The sequence below is a fragment of the Staurois parvus genome, unplaced genomic scaffold (genome assembly GCF_062004578.1).
Source record: "Staurois parvus isolate SC_StPar_1 unplaced genomic scaffold, SC_StPar_1.0 ptg000320l, whole genome shotgun sequence".
NCBI lineage: Eukaryota > Metazoa > Chordata > Amphibia > Anura > Ranidae > Staurois > Staurois parvus.
Window position 1 is genome coordinate 2,457,282 of NW_028318116.1, and position 18,836 is coordinate 2,476,117.

Here is an 18,836-nt window from a genome sequence, read left to right on the forward strand (position 1 = left end):
TGATCACTGCCATACCCCATACCAGCATTCTGATCACTGCCATACCAGCATTCTGATCACTGCCATACCAGCATTCTGATCACTGCCATACCAGCATTCTGATCACTGCCATACCAGCATTCTGATCACTGCCATACCAGCATTCTGATCACTGCCATACCAGCATTCTGATCACTGCCATACCAGCATTCTGATCACTGCCATACCAGCATTCTGATCACTGCCATACCAGCATTCTGATCACTGCCATACCAGCATTCTGATCACTGCCATACCAGCATTCTGATCACTGCCATACCAGCATTCTGATCACTGCCATACCAGCATTCTGATCACTGCCATACCAGCATTCTGATCACTGCCATACCAGCATTCTGATCACTGCCATACCAGCATTCTGATCACTGCCATACCAGCATTCTGATCACTGCCATACCAGCATTCTGATCACTGCCATACCAGCATTCTGATCACTGCCATACCAGCATTCTGATCACTGCCATACCAGCATTCTGATCACTGCCATACCAGCATTCTGATCACTGCCATACCAGCATTCTGATCACTGCCATACCAGCATTCTGATCACTGCCATACGCCATACCATAATTCTGATCACCGCCATGCCCCATGCCATCACCCTGATCACCGCCATGCCCCATGCCAGCACCCTGATCACCGCCATGCCCCATGCCAGCACCCTGATCACCGCCATGCCCCATGCCAGCACCCTGATCACCGCCATGCCCCATGCCAGCACCCTGATCACCGCCATGCCCCATGCCAGCACCCTGATCACCGCCATGCCCCATGCCAGCACCCTGATCACCGCCATGCCCCATGCCAGCATCCTGATCACCGCCATGCCCCATGCCAGCATCCTGATCACCGCCATGCCCCATGCCAGCATCCTGATCACCGCCATGCCCCATGCCAGCATCCTGATCACCGCCATGCCCCATGCCAGCATCCTGATCACCGCCATGCCCCATGCCAGCATCCTGATCACCGCCATGCCCCATGCCAGCATCCTGATCACCGCCATGCCCCATGCCAGCATCCTGATCACCGCCATGCCCCATGCCAGCATCCTGATCACCGCCATGCCCCATGCCAGCATCCTGATCACCGCCATGCCCCATGCCAGCATCCTGATCACCGCCATGCCCCATGCCAGCATCCTGATCACCGCCATGCCCCATGCCAGCATCATGATCTATGCCATGCCCCATGCCATCACCCTGATCACCGCCATACCCCAGATCACCTTACCACTGTGTTCAGGCGATCACGTGGTGTTATACCATGTGACTGCCGTGACCAATGAAACTGAAAGTAAAGATCGCTTTTTTGTGCTCTCAGTGGCCACCAAGGATTGAAACAAAGCTTTTTAAACAGAGGTTTAGGTTTTTTCTTTTAAATCTATATTGTTCTACCCTTGTGTTTCTTTCAGGAGAATAGTGGAGGGGGTGGAGAATCCTTCTGTCATCGTATCCATTGTCCTGTCAACCCACCCACTTTAATCCGCACCAACAAGTTCACCTCGGGATTTCAAGGGATTGTGGATGCTTATGGTGTAGCAAGTTATCAGGAAGTAAACCCAGGTATATTTTTCATGGTTATTTTATATTTAACTGCTATTTCTCAAGTCTTCTTCCAGGACAGCACTGATTCTCAATGCTGTCCTGGAAGATGCTTAGAAATCAGTTTGCCAGGTAACTAAGTCTCATCATAAGAGTCAAAAGTGAACATGTCTTGATTGAAGTTATTCAATTAGCCACTTCCCGTCCGCCCTATAGCAGTAATACAGCTACAGGGCAGCATGGGTGCGCAAAATCGTGCGTGAGATTTTTGCATTTCTGAGTGCCCTACCCGCATCACTATTCATGGCCTTGGCTGTCAATCACCGGGTTCCGGCCAGTGATTACTCGCCGGCACCCGGTGATCGAGGAGCATTAACGACGGAGGGAGAGAACTGTATATAAACAAAACAGATCTCTCCCCTGTCAGCTCCTGCACACTGCTTGAGCAGTGTGCTTACAGTTGAAAGCACACACACAGCACTTGGTAAAACAGCACACAGTTAACCCTTTGATCGTCCCACATGTTAACCCCTTCCTGCCCAGAGCCATTAGTACAGTGTCAGTGCTTTTTATTAGCACAGATCACTGTATTGGTGTCACTGGGGGTGTCAGTGATACCAAGCTGATTCCCCCCAGTGTCAGAATGCCCGCCACAGTTCCGCTATAAGTTGCTGATCGCCACCATTACTAGTAAACCATTGCCACCATTATTAGTAAAAATAGAAAAAAAATCCCAGTATATATATACTGCCATTTGTAAGCGCTATAACTTTCTTTTCTTTTTTTTTCTTTTTTTAGCAAAGACCTGTAGCAGAATACATTTTGCCCTAAATGTATGAAGAAATTAGATTTTTTAAAAAACTTTTACTGGATATGTTTAATAGCAAAAAGTCCAAAATATTTTTTTTATTTTATTACTTGCTGTCTCTAAAGTTTTCTTTGCAAGTTTCAACTTTTACAAATGTCAAGCTTCGGCACATCCCCACAACAATGCAGATGGCTGTCAGTAGATCAGTAAGGTATTGCATTGTGGGATGTGGACACTTAAAATGGAACTTTTAGATGAAAAACTAAGCATGGGCAGACAGGCAGGATTTTTATTGCAGAAGAGATATGCTACATCTCTTCTGCATTAAAATTACTTACCTGCCTGTCTGCCCCTGTACAGTGAGCTGCACATGCTCAGCTCAACGTACGAGTTCGGCAATGACGATTTGACTGAACTCCCATACATGTGTGAGAGTGACCTCATCTCAGCCTGGCCAATGACAGTGGCTGGCAATCAATACCCAGAAGGCAGCTACCCTAAGATGTCAGCAACTGGCTGGGAGCTACAGGATGCTGCATCGCTGGAACCAAGGTGAGTATAGTTCCACTTTGAAAAGTTTAGTATGGTTTTGAAGAAGTTGGACTGACTAGACTACAACATCCTTCCCCCATTCAGTACTGTACCAAACAACTCAGACTAACTAGACTACAGCATCCTTCCCCCAAATCAGTAATGTACTAAACAAGTTGGATTGTCTAGACTACAGCAACCTTCCCTCATTCCATACTGTACTGAACAAGTTGGACTGACTAGACCACAGCAGCCTTCCCTCATTCCATACTGTACTGAACAAATTGGACTGACTAGACTACAGCAACCCTCCCTCATTCAGTACTGTAGTGAACAAATCGGATTGACTAGACTACAGCAACCTTCCCTCAATCAGTGCTCTTCTAAACAAGTTGGATTGACTAGACTACAGCATCCCCCCCCCCAATTCAGTACTGTACTGAACAAGTTGGACTGCCTAGACTACAGCAACCTTCCCCAATTTAGTAAAGTACTGAACAAATTGGACTGTCTAGACCACAGCAGCCTTCCCTACTCAGTACTGTTTTGAACAAGTCAGACCAACTAGACTACAGCATCCTTCCCCCAATTCAGTACTGTACTGAACAAGTTGGACTGTCTAGACTACACCAACCTTCCCCCATTCAGTACTGTTCAGAACAGGTCAGACTGACTAGACTACAGCAACCTTCCCCCACTCCGTACTGTTCTGAATAGGCTGGACTTTTTTTCAAATCTATTTTCTAAAATGGTGAATTTGGATGCTGACTATGTAACTTTTTTATTTTATTAATTCCCCTCTCTGTGTTAAATTGCAGCTCTCTATACCATCATAACATTCCCATTTCTCTTTGCTGTCATGTTTGGGGATGTTGGCCATGGGCTCCTCATGTTCCTGTTTGCTCTTTGGCTGGTTCTTGGAGAGGACAACCCCAAGCTGAAAAATTCTGAGAGTGAGGTGAGAGGCTGCAACATAGAGCATGGATGGTGACTGAGAGATCTGGTTGTCTGTTACATTAATATACATTTTCTTTGTGTCTGGTCAGATCTTCTCTATGTGTTTTGGAGGTCGGTATCTAGTTCTGCTCATGGGACTGTTATCCATTTACACCGGTTTTGTGTATAATGAATGTTTCAGCCGGGCAACCACCATTTTTCCTTCAGGGTGGAGCGTTGCAGCAATGGCAAGAGCAAAGAACTGGACGTGAGTGGAACAATCAGTAGAATGTTAAATGTGACAAGTTCCCCTGTAATCTGGGGAAAGATCTGAATGTAATATTTGTGTACATCTAGCTCTAACAATTCTCTATTTAGGGAAGAGAACTTTAACAACTTTGTTCCTCCACCATTGGACCCCAATATAACCAATGTCTTCATCGGTGTCTATCCTTTCGGCATTGATCCGGTAAGGTCTTTTATTAACATAGTACATTATGCTGCCTGGTTTTTCTTTTTTTTTTTCTTTTTTTCCCTTGTGTTGTTAACATGTTAAACTGTAACTTCTACTACATTATATTATAACTGTTCTTGTGACATAGCTATTGTACAGGAAGCCAGGGATGAGTCCTGGATGGGAGAGAATACAGTATTTCCCCACTATTTGGGTTGCGGTCCCTTTTAACCACTTCAGGTCCAGACATTCTCACCCCCATTCTGCCCAGGCCACTTTTCAGTTTTCAGCGCTGTCACACTTTGAATGACAATTGCGCGGTCATGCAACACTGTACCCAAATGAAATTTTTTGAGACAGATAAAACTTTATTTTGGTGGTATTTATTCACAACTGGGATTTTTATTTTTTTGCTACATACTGTATATGAAAAAAAGATAAAGTTTGAAAAAAAGGTGTTTTTCTTATAAAATTTTGCAAATAAATTAATCTTCATAAATCTTGGCCAAAATGTATTCATCTATCTATTTGGTAGAAAAAAAAACCCAAATCAGTTTATTAGAAGAAAAAATATTTTTTTAATATTATTTGTGTATTTATTTTTTTGACATACTGTCACCCTAGCAGTACAGTATCACCATAGTGACACTGTACTACCTGTAGGGGGGTGATGAATATTTATTTTTTCCTTACACGGATAGCTTTTACACCCATAAAGGCTTACATGCAGGGGCGGACTGACCATTCGAGCACTCGGCACTGCCCGAGGGCCTGGGGTCAGTAAGGGGCCCCATGAAATGCCCCTGATTAGCTTTTTTTATAGGCTTTTTTAAGTGTGGGCAAGGACACAGGCCCCATGATCCCCTATTGCCCTGGGGCCCCATGAGTTGTCAGTCCGCCCCTGCTTACATAGTTAGTCTGGCTGAAAAAAGACAAAAGTCCATCCAGTTCAATCATAGAAAAAGAAAAAAAAGTTATAATCCTATACCCACAGTTGATCAAGAGGAAGGCAAAAAAAAGCAGCAATCCTTTCTCCTTCTCTCTGGTTGCATTCTTGCAGCCATTGAGAAATACCGTGAGAGCTGTAACACAGCTGTCACAGTTTGTCACATGGTACAAGGCTGCTGTGAATAGCCCTGTACCATGTGACCTCTGTGATCATTCACAGATATCACAAGTAGTAAACAATGATGTCAGGAAGTGACATCTTGTTTACTACTCTTCATGTGATCACTGATTGGCCAATCAGTGATCACATGACCGGGACCTCACACAGAGGTCCCGTACAGCGATCGGTGTTATGTTGTGTCTGGAGGACACAGCGGGCACCAGATCGCAGTGCTACGCTCTCCTAAGGAGCGCGCACAGGCATGGAAGCGGATAGGAAGTTTATAAATGGCCACCCACTCCTGCAATGCTCCCGTCCATCCGTTTATGTACATGCGCTGGACGGGAAGTGGTTAATCTGCAAGTTTGTATTCACTTGGCTGTTTACCCCCCAGCCTTGCTTGCTCTATCTGCCTCCACCATATTCTCCCTGTTTTCCTATCGCCTAAAAAAATTACTATCGCATTACAAAAATCACTCAAAATGCAGCCTCACTGACAATGCTGTACGTTTTCCCATTGCTGTTTCTTATTTTGGCCGCTACTGTCATCTGCAATATAGGCTATCTGCTTAAATGGAATTCTTTTTGATTTTTGCATTCCAGATATGGAGCTTGGCCTCCAATCGCCTCACATTCCTGAATTCCTTCAAGATGAAAATGTCGATTATTCTAGGCGTCATTCACATGTCCTTTGGCGTGTTTCTGAGCATCTTTAACTTCGTGTAAGTACCATTTGCGTTTAGCCTCGTCTAGCTGAACTTCATGCACACCGCAAAATACACAGATTAACCACCTGCTGTCAGGAGCAATTTATTTATTTATAAAAATCGGCAGAAATTGTAGCAGAGGAATTAAGCGGCAGACAAAAAATGACACTTAGTGCTCTGGATTGAGACGAGTACAAGCTATAGAGGGATGTGCTTTGTTCATATTTCATGTCTGAGGTTTACAATCTCTTTAGGTAAGAGATTAAGCCCCATACACATGATGAGAATATTGGACGGATGATCATCCTCTATGTAGCGTATGTCATTCAGATGGCTTATTCCCCCATGTTTTTCACACCTAAGCTTGGAGTTAGGCTTTCAGATACCGTGTGTGTGTGTGTATGGGGGTGGGGATAGTGGGTTTGGTTTTTCTGTAGATCAAGGTAAAGCATTTTTTATATTGTCTTCTCTTGCAGTCACTTCAAGCAGAAGTACCGGATCCTCGTGGTGTCTATCCCAGAGCTGCTGTTCCTGCTTTGCCTCTTCGGATATCTGGTGTTTATGATTTTCTACAAGTGGTTTGCGTTTGATGTCAGTCGGGCTCAATCGGCTCCAAGCCTGCTCATTCATTTCATTGACATGTTTCTTTTCACCAAGAATAAGGGCAACATAGACCTCTATAAAGGGCAGGTGAGCTTAATTCGCTATTTATACAAAATTTCCATCAGCATGGCCTTTGAGGGATTTATGGAGTAGAATGTATACATTATTATTATACAGGATTTATATAACGCCAACAGTTTGCTCAGTGCTTTACAATATAAGGGAGACGGTACAATTACATTTCAGTACAGAAGGAATATGAGGGCCCGGCTCATGGAGCTTACAATCTATCTATGGATAGGTAACAACGGCAGAATAAGTATCGGGGGTACTGTACCAAGTTACATAGTTACTCTGGCTGAAAAAAGACAAGTCCATCTAGTTCAACCATTAAAAAAGTTATAATTCTATACCCACAGTTGATCCAGAGGAAGGCAAAAAACCCAGCAAAGTATGATCCAATTTGCTCCTGCAGGGGAAAAAATTCCTCCCTGATCCCCTGCGAGGCAATTGGATATTCCCTGGATCAACTTTACCTATAAATGTTAGTATCCAGTTATATTCTGTGTATCTAGGAAAGAATCCAGGCCTTTTTTTAAAGCAATCCACTGAGCTGGCCAGAACCAACTCTTGAGGGAGTCTATTCCACATTTTCACTGCTCTTACAGTGAAGAAACCTTTCCGTGTTGGGAGATTAAATCTCTTTTCCTCCAGACGTAAAGAGTGCCCCCTTGTCCTCTGTGATGACCTCAGGGTGAATAGCTCTACACCGAGTTCACTATATTAACCACTGATGTATTATACATGTTGATCATATCCCCCTTATGTATTATACATGGAGATCATATCCCCCCTTATGTATTATACATGGAGATCATATCCCCCCTTATGTATTATACATGGAGATCATATCCCCCCTTATGTATTATACATGGTGATCATATCCCCCTTATGTATTATACATGGTGATCATATCCCCCCTTATGTATTATACATGGAGATCATATCCCCCCTTATGTATTATACATGGAGATCATATCCCCCCTTATGTATTATACATGGAGATCATATCCCCCCTTATGTATTATACATGTTGATCATATCCCCCTTATGTATTATACATGTTGATCATATCCCCCCTTAATCTCTTCTTCTCAAGAGAGAATAAATTCAGTTCCTCTAATCTTTCCTTATAGCTGAGCTCCTCCATGCCTCGTATCAGTTTGGTTGCCCTTCTCTGTATTTTCTACAGCGTATAGCTCAAATTTAGTCTGTATATTGCTGGAAACATTTTTTGTAGATATACAGCTAGCCATATACTATTTCTTTTTGTTTTCATTCAGCCAGTTTACTGAATGAAAAAAAAGAATAAATATTCCTCCATCCACACAAACGGAGTGGATGGAGAAATCCCCACCGGGACATTATGTTTTAAAGATGCTCCCGCTGCTGTCAGAATACACTGATCAGCTGAACACCTGAGATGAGGGAGAATTTATGCTTAGAGGGTAAGCATGCAGATTAGCACTCAAATTGTTTTTTTTCGGGGGGGGGGGGGGGTGTAGAGGGGATTTTTGCTGACAGATGATGCTCATACATCTTGTAGGGGGGCTCGGCAGTGGTGCAGTTTGGTATGTTTGCCCTGGGCTCTAGGTGACCTTGGTGATGGCGGTATATGTACTGGAATTTATTTATACTAGTATTGGCGGCAATCAGTGACTTATAGTGGGACTGCGGCAGGCATTCTGACACTAGGTGGGAACTGACTAACTGCCACTGACATCCCCAGTGACACTAATACAGTGATCAGTGCTAATAAAAAGCACTGACACTGTACTAATGGCACTGAGCAGGAAGGGGTTAACATGGGGCAATCAAAGGGTTAACTGTGTGCTGTGTTTTACAATGTAAGCACTTTGCTTTGTATGGCTCTGCTATGCAGAGCCATACAAAGCAGTGTGCAGGAGCTGACGGGAGAGATCTGTATTGTTTACATACAGACCTCTCCCCCCGTCAGTGATACTCGGCAATCGCTGAGTCCTGGCAGGGAATCACCAGCTGGGACCCGGTGATCGACGTGCGCCCCCTACCCAGAAATGCACAATCATGTATATGTACGTCTAATGAGCAGGGCCCACTGTTTCCTCTTGTTCCAAATTGTATTGTAACTGTAATATCTACCTTCATTTTGTAAAGCGCTGTGCAAACTGTTGGCGCAATATAAATCCTATATAATAATAATGTATGTGATTTTGCTCAGCCCTGACACCCTGTAGCAGTATTTCTGCTATAGAGTGGCGGGCAAGTGGTTAATCAGAATTTTTATGATTGTGACAAGTTTCATTCTATTGTCAATGTTAGTGAATGAACTGTAGATAGTAAGGGGAAAACAAATTCCTAAATCCTTTATATAATATCCTGTAACTTCTAATTGAAAATTTAGGAAAACATAAAAGCTGTTAGATCTTTCCATTTGAAAGATAAAAGGATTACAAAGAACAAAATACAAATACATACAGAAGAAATCCATAGTTCTCTAGACATGTATAAGTGGTTTTTCTGCCACATTTACTTTTCTTAGCAGTACATTGTGTGTTATTTTGTATTCCCAAAGCTGTATGTTACACCGATTTTTGGGTACTAGTTCTATCTTTTACTTTCACACAGTGCTAGATGCATAGCGTGCTGATACTGTGCAATTGCATGTTTGCTACTGTACATCATACTCTGCTTGGTGTCTTATTCTTTCTGGAAATTTGTACAAATTTGGAATAAAAATTATTTGGAGGGGAAAAAAAAAAAAGACTAAATTATGTGTTAATATATTAAAGCGGTAGTAAACTCTTATTTAAAAGTTGTACCTACAGTTGAGCTTGCAGTAAGTCTTACCTGTAGGTATGGTGAATATCTCCTAAACATGCACCGTTTAGAATATATTCACATCAGCTCTAGCCGATTGTCACTGTGCATCTGCAGTGACGTTTAGCATTTAGGACCAGTTCACACTACATGCGTTTTCAGTTGCTTTTTTTTCCTGCATCCAAAATGCACATAAAGTAGGTTATATGGTTGTCAATGTCAGTTCACATCAGTGCTTTCAGTTCCAGTGCGTTCCACAAAAAAAAGTAGAACATGCTGTATTTTTTCTGCACAGAACTGTAATGGAACGCAGTAAAATGCATCTGGAACGCACTGGAATGCACATTTCCCTATTCAAATTGAATAAAAGAAGAGGGTAAAAAAATAACTGGAATGCATAAAAAACACACGGGAACATGTCAAAAATGCACATGCAAAAACTCATCCTGAATGTATCTGGACTGCGTTTCTATATTGTTTGAACCGGCCCTAAGAGTGTTTTTCCTGCTGACCTCCAGGTTGCTACAGGAGACAATAGTGATGTGGAGGTCAGCAGGAGGTAGTTGATCATCTGTGTACTGTGTCCAAGTAGGATTTCTGCTTCTGCTTTTCTCTTCTTTCACTGCATTTACAATGGTGAATGAGAGATGCACTTTAAATATTCTATAGTGTAGCCATTGCAGCACACATAAGGCAAGGCCAGTGCACCTTACAAGATTTCTATATAATTATTCTGTTCTCCTGTAGGATACTGTGCAGATGACTCTAGTGATTGTTGCTGTGGTGTGTGTACCAATTCTGCTCTTTGGGGATCCCATTTACCAGTACATCCAGCACCGTAAGAAGAAAAGAGCAAGGCAAAACATTGGGCAGGTATGACACCAAGGTTTATGTAGAAATTATTCCTCCTCAAAAGTTGCAGCCCTGGTTCCCTTCCCTCATCCAAGTTGCTTTCCTTCATTCCATGGTACATATCGATCAGCCCTAACTTTATGACCACCCACCTAATATTGGGTGACCACCCACCTTTTGTCGCCAAAACAACCCTGACTCATCGAGGCATGGACACCACTAGACCTCTGAAGGTACGCTGTGGTATCTGGCACCAAGCTGTCAGTAGCAGATCCTTTTAAGTCCTGTAAGTTGTGCAGTGGGGCCTCCATGAATCCAGCACATCCCACAGATGCTCAGCTGGATTGGTATCTGGAGGATTTGAAGGCCAAGTCAGAACATGAAATTCGTTGTGTACCTCAAACCATACATGAACCATGTGTGTGGCAGGGGGCTTTATCCTGGTGAAAGAGGAAGTTGCCATGATTGAATACCGCTTCCATGAAGGGTGTACTTGGTCAGCAACAATGTTTAGGTAGGTGGTATGCTTCAAAGTGACATCAATATGAATGTCAACACAATGTTTCCCAGCAGAAAATCACCCAAAGAATCACACGGCCTCCACCGGCTTTCTTTCTTCTTATACTTCATCCTGGTGCCATCGCTTTTCCAGGTAAGTGACACACATGCACCTGGTCATCCACATGATGTAAAAGAAAACCTGATTCACCAGACAGGCCACCTTCTTCCATTGCTTCATGGTCCAGTTCTGATGCTCATGTGTCCATTGTAGGAGCTTTTGGCTGTGGACACTGGGCACCATGGGCACCCTGACCAGTCTGCGGCTATGAAGCTCCATACAAAACAAACCAATGCCCATTTTTAACCCTTTCAACATATTAACGTGTTGTAATGAGATGATCAGTGGTATTCACAGAACCTGCTAGAGGTCATGAAGTTCTGGCTGATTAGTGTTTGTTTGCAGTGGTGGTCATCTTTAGTTCAGTGGTGCTTTCTTGCTTGCCTATTAGAAGCACTTCAACCACTTGTCATCAAAAGGTCATAACAAACATCTTGGAACACAAGTGGTCGAAAAAAAACTCACAACTGTTTGGTACCGTTTTGTTTATCCGGCTCTAAGCTATCTGGTAAAAGTGAGCTGCCTGATCACTTTTATGGTACTGTGAGAGTGATGTGCCCTGCCATGGTTTCCAGGCTCTCCTGCTCTTCCGCTGAGGGATCTCAGGACCACAGTAAATGCTGTCAGTATGGCCGGATCTGCTCTGTGATCAATGAACCCAGAATTGTTCAGCTCTGAGCATTTCTGCATTCAGAGCTGTCAATATCCTGGCTGAAATGCCAGGTAAACAACCGATCAAGTACAGTCCTGTGCTTGATCAGCTGGAGTGGAGGGCAAGGGAGAAATTGGGGTCTAATAGACCTGTCACCTGCCAATGATCTTGCATTGGGAGCTTGTTAGCTCCCTTGTGATGGCACAATAAAGTTAGAAAAAACATGTTAAATTAAAATTCTAATAGAAATTTTAAAACATGTTTAAAACAACCCACCCACTCATGAATGCGTACAAAGCACATGTGTATGTAAACAGCAATTGCAAAACGTAAGGTATCGCTGACAGTGTTGGAGTGAGTGTAGTAATCCTAGGGCCATCATTTGCTGTTACCTTTTTAAATGAATAACTTGTAACGTTTTGTTGGCACCCCAGTCACATCAAGCCCGACTTTGAAATTGTGCGACTTACAGTGAAGTCGCACGATTTCAAAATTGGGTAAGGTGCGATTTGCAAGACATCTGACACCAAAAATAGGGCATGTACTACTTTAGAAATCGGTGCGGCTCCAACCAAGTAGGGACCTGCACCGATATGACCGCTGTAATTGCGGTGACTTGGCAAGTCAAATCGCATGCCAAGTCGCACCTGATGTGCCTCGGGGTGTGAAGCACCGACTATGGACAATGAAGCCAAGTTTTTCACTGTTTCACAAGCACATGCAATTTTAAGGCTTGACATGTTTGGGATCTATTTACTCTACACAACCCCATCTTTTATATTTTACAAATATTTTCCAAACTACATCACCGACCTAATATCCAAATACCACCCAAAACGCACTCTCCGCTCTTCACAAGACCTCCTTCTCTCTAGTTCCCTGATCTCCTCCTCCCATGCCCGCCTCCAGGGCATCACCCATCCTCTGGAACTCCCTACCCCAATCCATCAGACTATCACCCACTCTTCTCTCCTTTAGGCGCACCCTAAAAACCCACCTCTTCAGGGAAGCCTACCCCACCCTCTAACTGCTGATCTCCTCTACTCTTCCTACCACTCCATCCCCCACAGCTTTTCCTCCCGTACCACTATCCCCTCCCTCCTAGATTGTAAGCTCCAAGGAGCAGGGCTCGAACCCCTCATGTATCGCACTGTATTGTTATTGTACGGTCTCATGTATTGTCTCCCGTTGTAATGTACAGCACTGAGCGAACGGTTGGCGCTATATAAATACTGTATAATAATAAATAAACCAGGTATTTTATTGTTTGTGTGCACTAAAATGAATTTTTACCTTTTCAATATTTCTTTATTAAGGGTTTACAACAATACAAGATGCATAGAGAGGTGTGAATGCAACTAAAATTACCATAGATTTGATAAACATTATTTTATTCTACAGGGCTTCTTCTTTCATAAAATATTAAAAGAGAAAAGGAAGGGGACAGAGAGGCGTCAGGCCGCCACTGGTGTGTAGTAGGCGTAATTGAATATAAATAATTAAAAGCACTCACAAGCATCAAAAAGCAGCAGACATTGAAACAGCTCAGTCTGAAGCCGCCAAGGGAGGCTGGTGAAGGAGGCGTGCTTTGACCTCTGAAATGCATTCCTGATTGGCTATGGCTTGTTTGAGTCTCCTGCAGCAGCTCTCCTGCAGCTTTCTGGATTCCTGCACCAGCTCCTGGGATCCAAGTGGCTCCCGTTGGGACTGTACTTTCCCTTGGTAGCCTCAGACTGAGCTGTTTCAATGCCTACTAGTTTGCTTTTAATTATTCATATTCAATAATTCCTATTACACCAGTGGCAGCCTGGCACCTCACTTTCTGCCCTTCCTTTTCTCTTTTGCAGAGCTTGGGTTCCCAGCCCGTTCAAGCAGGCAGCCTAGCTGTAGCCAGCTGTATTAGCAGGAAATTTAGTATCCGCCTATACCTCCAGGATGGTTTCTTTTGTCATTTTAATTTGTTTTCTTACTCCCAGGTGTTTTTATACACCATTTTACATGTACACATTGGTAGCCTATTGTCTTGCAAATATGTCCACTGTCATTCTAGACCCCCCATACATTATCCAGTTTTGATTGCACGGATTTGTTTTTATCTTGCAACAAGTGCAGCGCTGGCTGCTGGTGCTTTTGTTTCAGAAAATAGTATATTTGAGTTTTAAGTGGTCGTCTATTTAAAAAGAAAAAAAAAAATGCAGATTTCAATGTGTGCAGAAAATGAAAAAAATTTATCCAAACACGAAGTGGTTAAAAAGAATATTTTGGGCATTTCAACACTTGATTATGATTTAGAAGCACAAATTACTATATATATATATACCGGTATATGTATGTATGTATATATATATATATATATATATAATTATAAAATTTCCCATGATGCTGCAACAAGGTTACATAACATCCCGATCTGTTACTCCAGGGGATAATATAGTATTCCCTAACAGGGAGCTGCTAGGCCTCTTAGGGGAATTTTTATAACTCAGTGAGTGTGACATTCACCAAACATAAACAGGTGGTTAAAGAGACCCTGTCACCAACTTGAAAGAGTGCAAGTAAAAGAGACATAAAAATCAGGTATAATAAATGCCTTTTTGCTGTATTTTTAAAGCCGGCCATACACGGGTCGAATTCCGAAAAAACATTTTCTTTAGAAAATCTTTTCTAAGAATTTTCGTTCAAATTTCGCACCATTAGTGGGCCACAGAAACTGCTGATTTTCGTGCAGCCATCAAATTTGAGTGATCGGGCATGTTGGAAATTTTTCGAAAAAAAAAAATTAATTTTCTAATGAGAATCGTGCGAGAAATGTAATTGAAAAAGGCATGAGCTGTGACCTGGAAAGAAAAGAAAATTCTTGGCCACGAAAATTCTTTTCTGCAACAACACGAGGTGAAATTTAAAAGGCTTGGTTGGTTGAATTTCAAAATTGATGGTGGCACAATCGAATTACAAAATGCACAAAATTTCTTGTTTTCTAAAGAAAATTTGTTTGGAATTCAACCCATGTATGGCCTACATTACTCTCATTGTGCCTATGAGCTCACTAGCAAATTGACTGCTTTGGAGGAAGTCCTTTCCCAGCAAAGCCCCCTTCTTCCTTGCGCATGTTAACCCTCTCCTCTTCTGGTAGTGCTTAAAGGATAAGTTCACCTTTTGGACAAAAATAATAATTTTTTTGCAGGTAAAAAAAATTTACATTTATTATTTTTGTCCAAAGGAGCCTGGGAAGCATTGCAACAGCGAACAGTAGATCGCTAAAAACGGGTGGAACATGTAACTCGGGTGTCAAACTAGCAGCCCTCCAGCTGTTGTGAAACTACAAGTCCCATCATGCCTCTGCCTTTGGGAGTCATGCTTGTAACTGTCAATCTTGCAATGCCTCATGGGACTTGTAGTTTGGCAATAGCTGGAGGGCCGCCAGTTTGACACCCGTGCTGTAACTTGTTCCCAAAGGTGATCTTATCCTTTAAAATGCTGTCTGTGCTACATCATTTTTTATGTAGCTGCTGGGGACAGGAGAGCAAAGGGGAATACTATATATATCTTTTTGGGAACATATATCTTTTTGGTTGAACTGGATGGACTTTTCTTTTTTCAGCCAGACTAACTATGTAACCATGTATAGATCACGGGGCTCAACCTTTTTGAAGAGCGAGGGCCACTTAAGTGATTTAGTAACCGGTCCCAGTGACAGTGAAATGGTTCAGAATTTAGAATTTTTTTAATTTTAAATGGCATAATGAACATTTTCCTCCTGCAGCCGCTGAATGCGGAAGGGAGAGGAGGAGAAGCCGGCTTTAAGAGGTTGCAAGAGGAAATTGGCAAGGATCAGTTCCTGTATATGCTGCACGCGCTGCTCCTCTTGTCCAAGGGCAAAACAGAATGAGACAGGGAGGTTGCATGGGACCATGGAGCAGGGTTGCCATTGCGATCCTTGATGCTACAACAGTGGTGGGGGTGGGGGGGGTTGGGGTGGTAAAAACACATCTTTTAGGGAACATATATCTTTTTGGTTGAACTGGATGGACTTTTGTCTTTTTTCAGCCAGACTAACTATGTAACCATGTATAGATCACAGGGAAAAACAGAATAAGACAGGGAGGTTGCATGGGCCCCCTGGAGCATGGAGCGGGGTCGCAATAGCGACCCCTGGTGCTACAACAGTGGTTGGGGGGGGGGTTTGGGGTGGTAAAAACACCAACTATGGGGGTTTTACCAACCCCCAAACTGCAAATGTAAACAAGCCCTTCATGTCCTGAGCCACCTCTAATGCTGCTTATACCCTGATGCACAACAATTTCTGGAAGCGTACCAAACCCACAGGATAAAATAGAAGTCTATGGTAGAGTGCAGCTAACCCAGGAAAGCTGCAGGTGCACTATGCTGCACCCGTAGATCAGTGCGAAAGCCGCCTGATAGCTGTTAACCCTATTTTAAGGGCTAATGTGCCCGTTGCAAAAGCACAGTGTATGGTTTTTGTTTTTTTCCTCTTCCGGCTTCTACTGGCATCGCTCTCCAGGCTGCTAGAAAGGTCCCAGGCGACGCACACTTGGTATTACTCTGCCTGGGACAGGAGCCAGCACTACAGAGGAAGCATCAGCTTCCTGCTCTCTTCATGGCTGCCTGTTTTCTTTACTGCTGGCACCGGCTCGATGAACTCTGATGATCTAGGATGGTGGGTCTGCAAGCCTAGATCACGATCAACGAGTTGCCGAACCCAGGCCTACACTTTTCTGATTCGAGGTCGAGGGCCGCAGTAGAGGGCTCAGAGGGCCACAGGTTGGGCACCCTTGCTATAGAGTGTGACTTGAGTGACGGCTCTGAGTCCACTGGGGCTGTTGATGTCACATCTAGATTCTTCAGGGCTTTTGGACGTCTACACCAAGGGGTCTTTTACAGGTAAATGACACTGAAATTTAAGCCACACTAGAACCACCTTGCATGCATGGACAAACTAGATATGAAACCAAAACCATTGTCTTGGGGATTAAGGGTTCATATCTTTTTCATAATGCTGTACCAAATAGATGATAAAAAAAATAGATGATTTACAGTATTTTTATACAAGCCATGCAGATCTTTGCAACAACTGTGGTGCATTCAGGTAAAGAACATTCATAAAATATGTTTTATGCACATATAAATTTACAGGATGATTGATATTGAAGTGAATGGTAAGGCAACAGGTTCTCTTTATTCAAATTCATTGACATTTTGTGGCTATTGACTGGTTATGGTGTATGTCTTCGTCCTCATGCACACTGGATGTTTTTACAGCGGCTGTTTTTGGCTTTTGAGGTTTTTTTTCTACAGCCAGTAAACCCCCCAGCATATTATCCTATGTGTCCATACACACATAGACTGTAATCAACATTTTTGGCTGGAAAAAAAAACCCAGGACTAGTGGGTTTCTAGAGGAGTTTTTTAGCTGTAAATTGCGGCAAACTGGCATTTTTGGACTTTTTTTTTTTTTTTTTTTTAACAAAAAGCTAATGCAAAAACGCTGAAAAACTCTTGTTTTTAACCACTTCCCGTCTGGCCCATGTACATAAATGGCCTGACAGTAGCAGTGCAGGACTGGTGGCCATTTATAAATGTCTTCCCGCATTCACTGCCTGTGTGCGCTTCCTGGGAGCGCGTGGCACCGCGATCCGATGCCTGCTGTGTCCTCTGGACACAGTGGAACACCAATCGCTGTATGGAACCTCTGTGTGAGGTACCGATCATGTGATCACTGATTTGGCCAATCAGTGATCGCATGAATAGTAGTAAACAAGATGTCACTTCTGACATCATTGCTTACTACTTGTGAAATCTGTGATTGATCACAGAGGTCACATGGTACAAGGCTAGTCACAACAGCCTTGTACCATGTGACAAGCTATGACCAATCAAAGCTCTCACAGTATTTCTCAATGGCTGCAAGAATGCAGCCAGAGAGGAGAAATGATTGCTTTTACAGCCTTTATGGGTGTAAAAGCAATCACTGTAAAAAAAAAAAAAAAAACAAATCTTCATCACCCCACACAAGTAGTACAGTGACACAATATAAAAACAATAAAATTAGAATGTAAAAATAAGTTTGAAAAATTAGAATTTTTGGTTATAAACTAATTTGTTTTTTGTTTTTTTTTTTACTAATAGTAAAGAGATTATTTATTTGCTTTTTTGTTTTTTTTCAAAATGTTTGGACTTTTTCATTTATATAGCAAAAAAATAAAAATCCCAGCGGTGAATAAATACCACCAAAATAAAGTTTTATCTGTCTCAAAAATTTGCTAAAAAATTCATATGGGTACAGTGTTGCATGACTGTGCAATTGTCATTCAAAGTGTCATAGCACTGAAAGCTGAAAATTGGCCTGGACAGGAATGGGGTGAAAGTGTCCGGACTTGAAGTGGTTAATGTGACTTTATACAGCTAATGTTAGCAGCGTTATTAAAACGCCCCGTGTGCATGGAGCCTTATGGTTGTAGATGACAAATTCATGTTGACTCTGCTAAATTTGGCCTGGGTATCTATGACCTCTATTTATGAAAGGGTTCATTTTTCTTTGTTTTTCAGGGCTTAATAAATAACGGCGAAAGGAGTGGTTTACTGGCGGATGAAGAAAATCACTCCATTGACACGACAGAACATAAGGAAAAAGGCAAACACGACGGTGAAGAGGTAAGCATTGCTAATGGCATTCACAAATCGGTAAAGGAGTGGAAAGAGCATTTAGAAAATGTTAAAATCAGAACTCCAGTTTGCAGCAATCAATTTTTTGGCTCCGTGCACACAAGCATTTTTTAGTAGCGTTTTAGCATATTCTTAGTGTTTTTACAGTACATGTAAAAAAAAAAAAAAAGTTAGGTTTTTTTAGTGTTTTTTTTTTTGTTTTTTTTTCAGCTGCATAAACGCTCCAAAAAAACTCTACCAAAACATTTTGTTTTCTGCTCTTAGATGCTGAAACTCAAAAAACATGCTTTTTTTTTTTTAATCTATTCTTCAGATTTTTTTTTAACATAAGTCATTTTAACATATATTTTGTAATATATTCACAAATGCATTCCAAAAATGTAAATTCAATGTATTTTTAAAGACACACAGTATATTTGAAAATGTATTTTTAAAAATAT

General features: G+C 42.3%; 1 protein-coding gene across 2 annotated transcripts in view; it reads left to right on the forward strand.

The window, feature by feature from the left end:
* TCIRG1 (T cell immune regulator 1, ATPase H+ transporting V0 subunit a3) overlaps positions 1-18,836 on the forward strand; it is a 66,349-nt gene that overhangs the window by 37,598 nt on the left and 9,915 nt on the right. For both annotated transcript variants that reach the window (XR_016313627.1, XM_089683710.1), the window contains exons 10-17: positions 1,454-1,604; positions 3,741-3,880; positions 3,969-4,126; positions 4,237-4,327; positions 6,024-6,142; positions 6,604-6,817; positions 10,337-10,462; positions 18,280-18,384. Coding sequence is in view for 1 of the 2 variants with exons in the window: in XM_089683710.1 (XP_089539836.1) it covers positions 1,454-1,604; positions 3,741-3,880; positions 3,969-4,126; positions 4,237-4,327; positions 6,024-6,142; positions 6,604-6,817; positions 10,337-10,462; positions 18,280-18,384 (1,104 nt within the window). In the remaining variant the exon portion in view is untranslated. The remainder of the gene's footprint in view (positions 1-1,453; positions 1,605-3,740; positions 3,881-3,968; positions 4,127-4,236; positions 4,328-6,023; positions 6,143-6,603; positions 6,818-10,336; positions 10,463-18,279; positions 18,385-18,836) is intronic.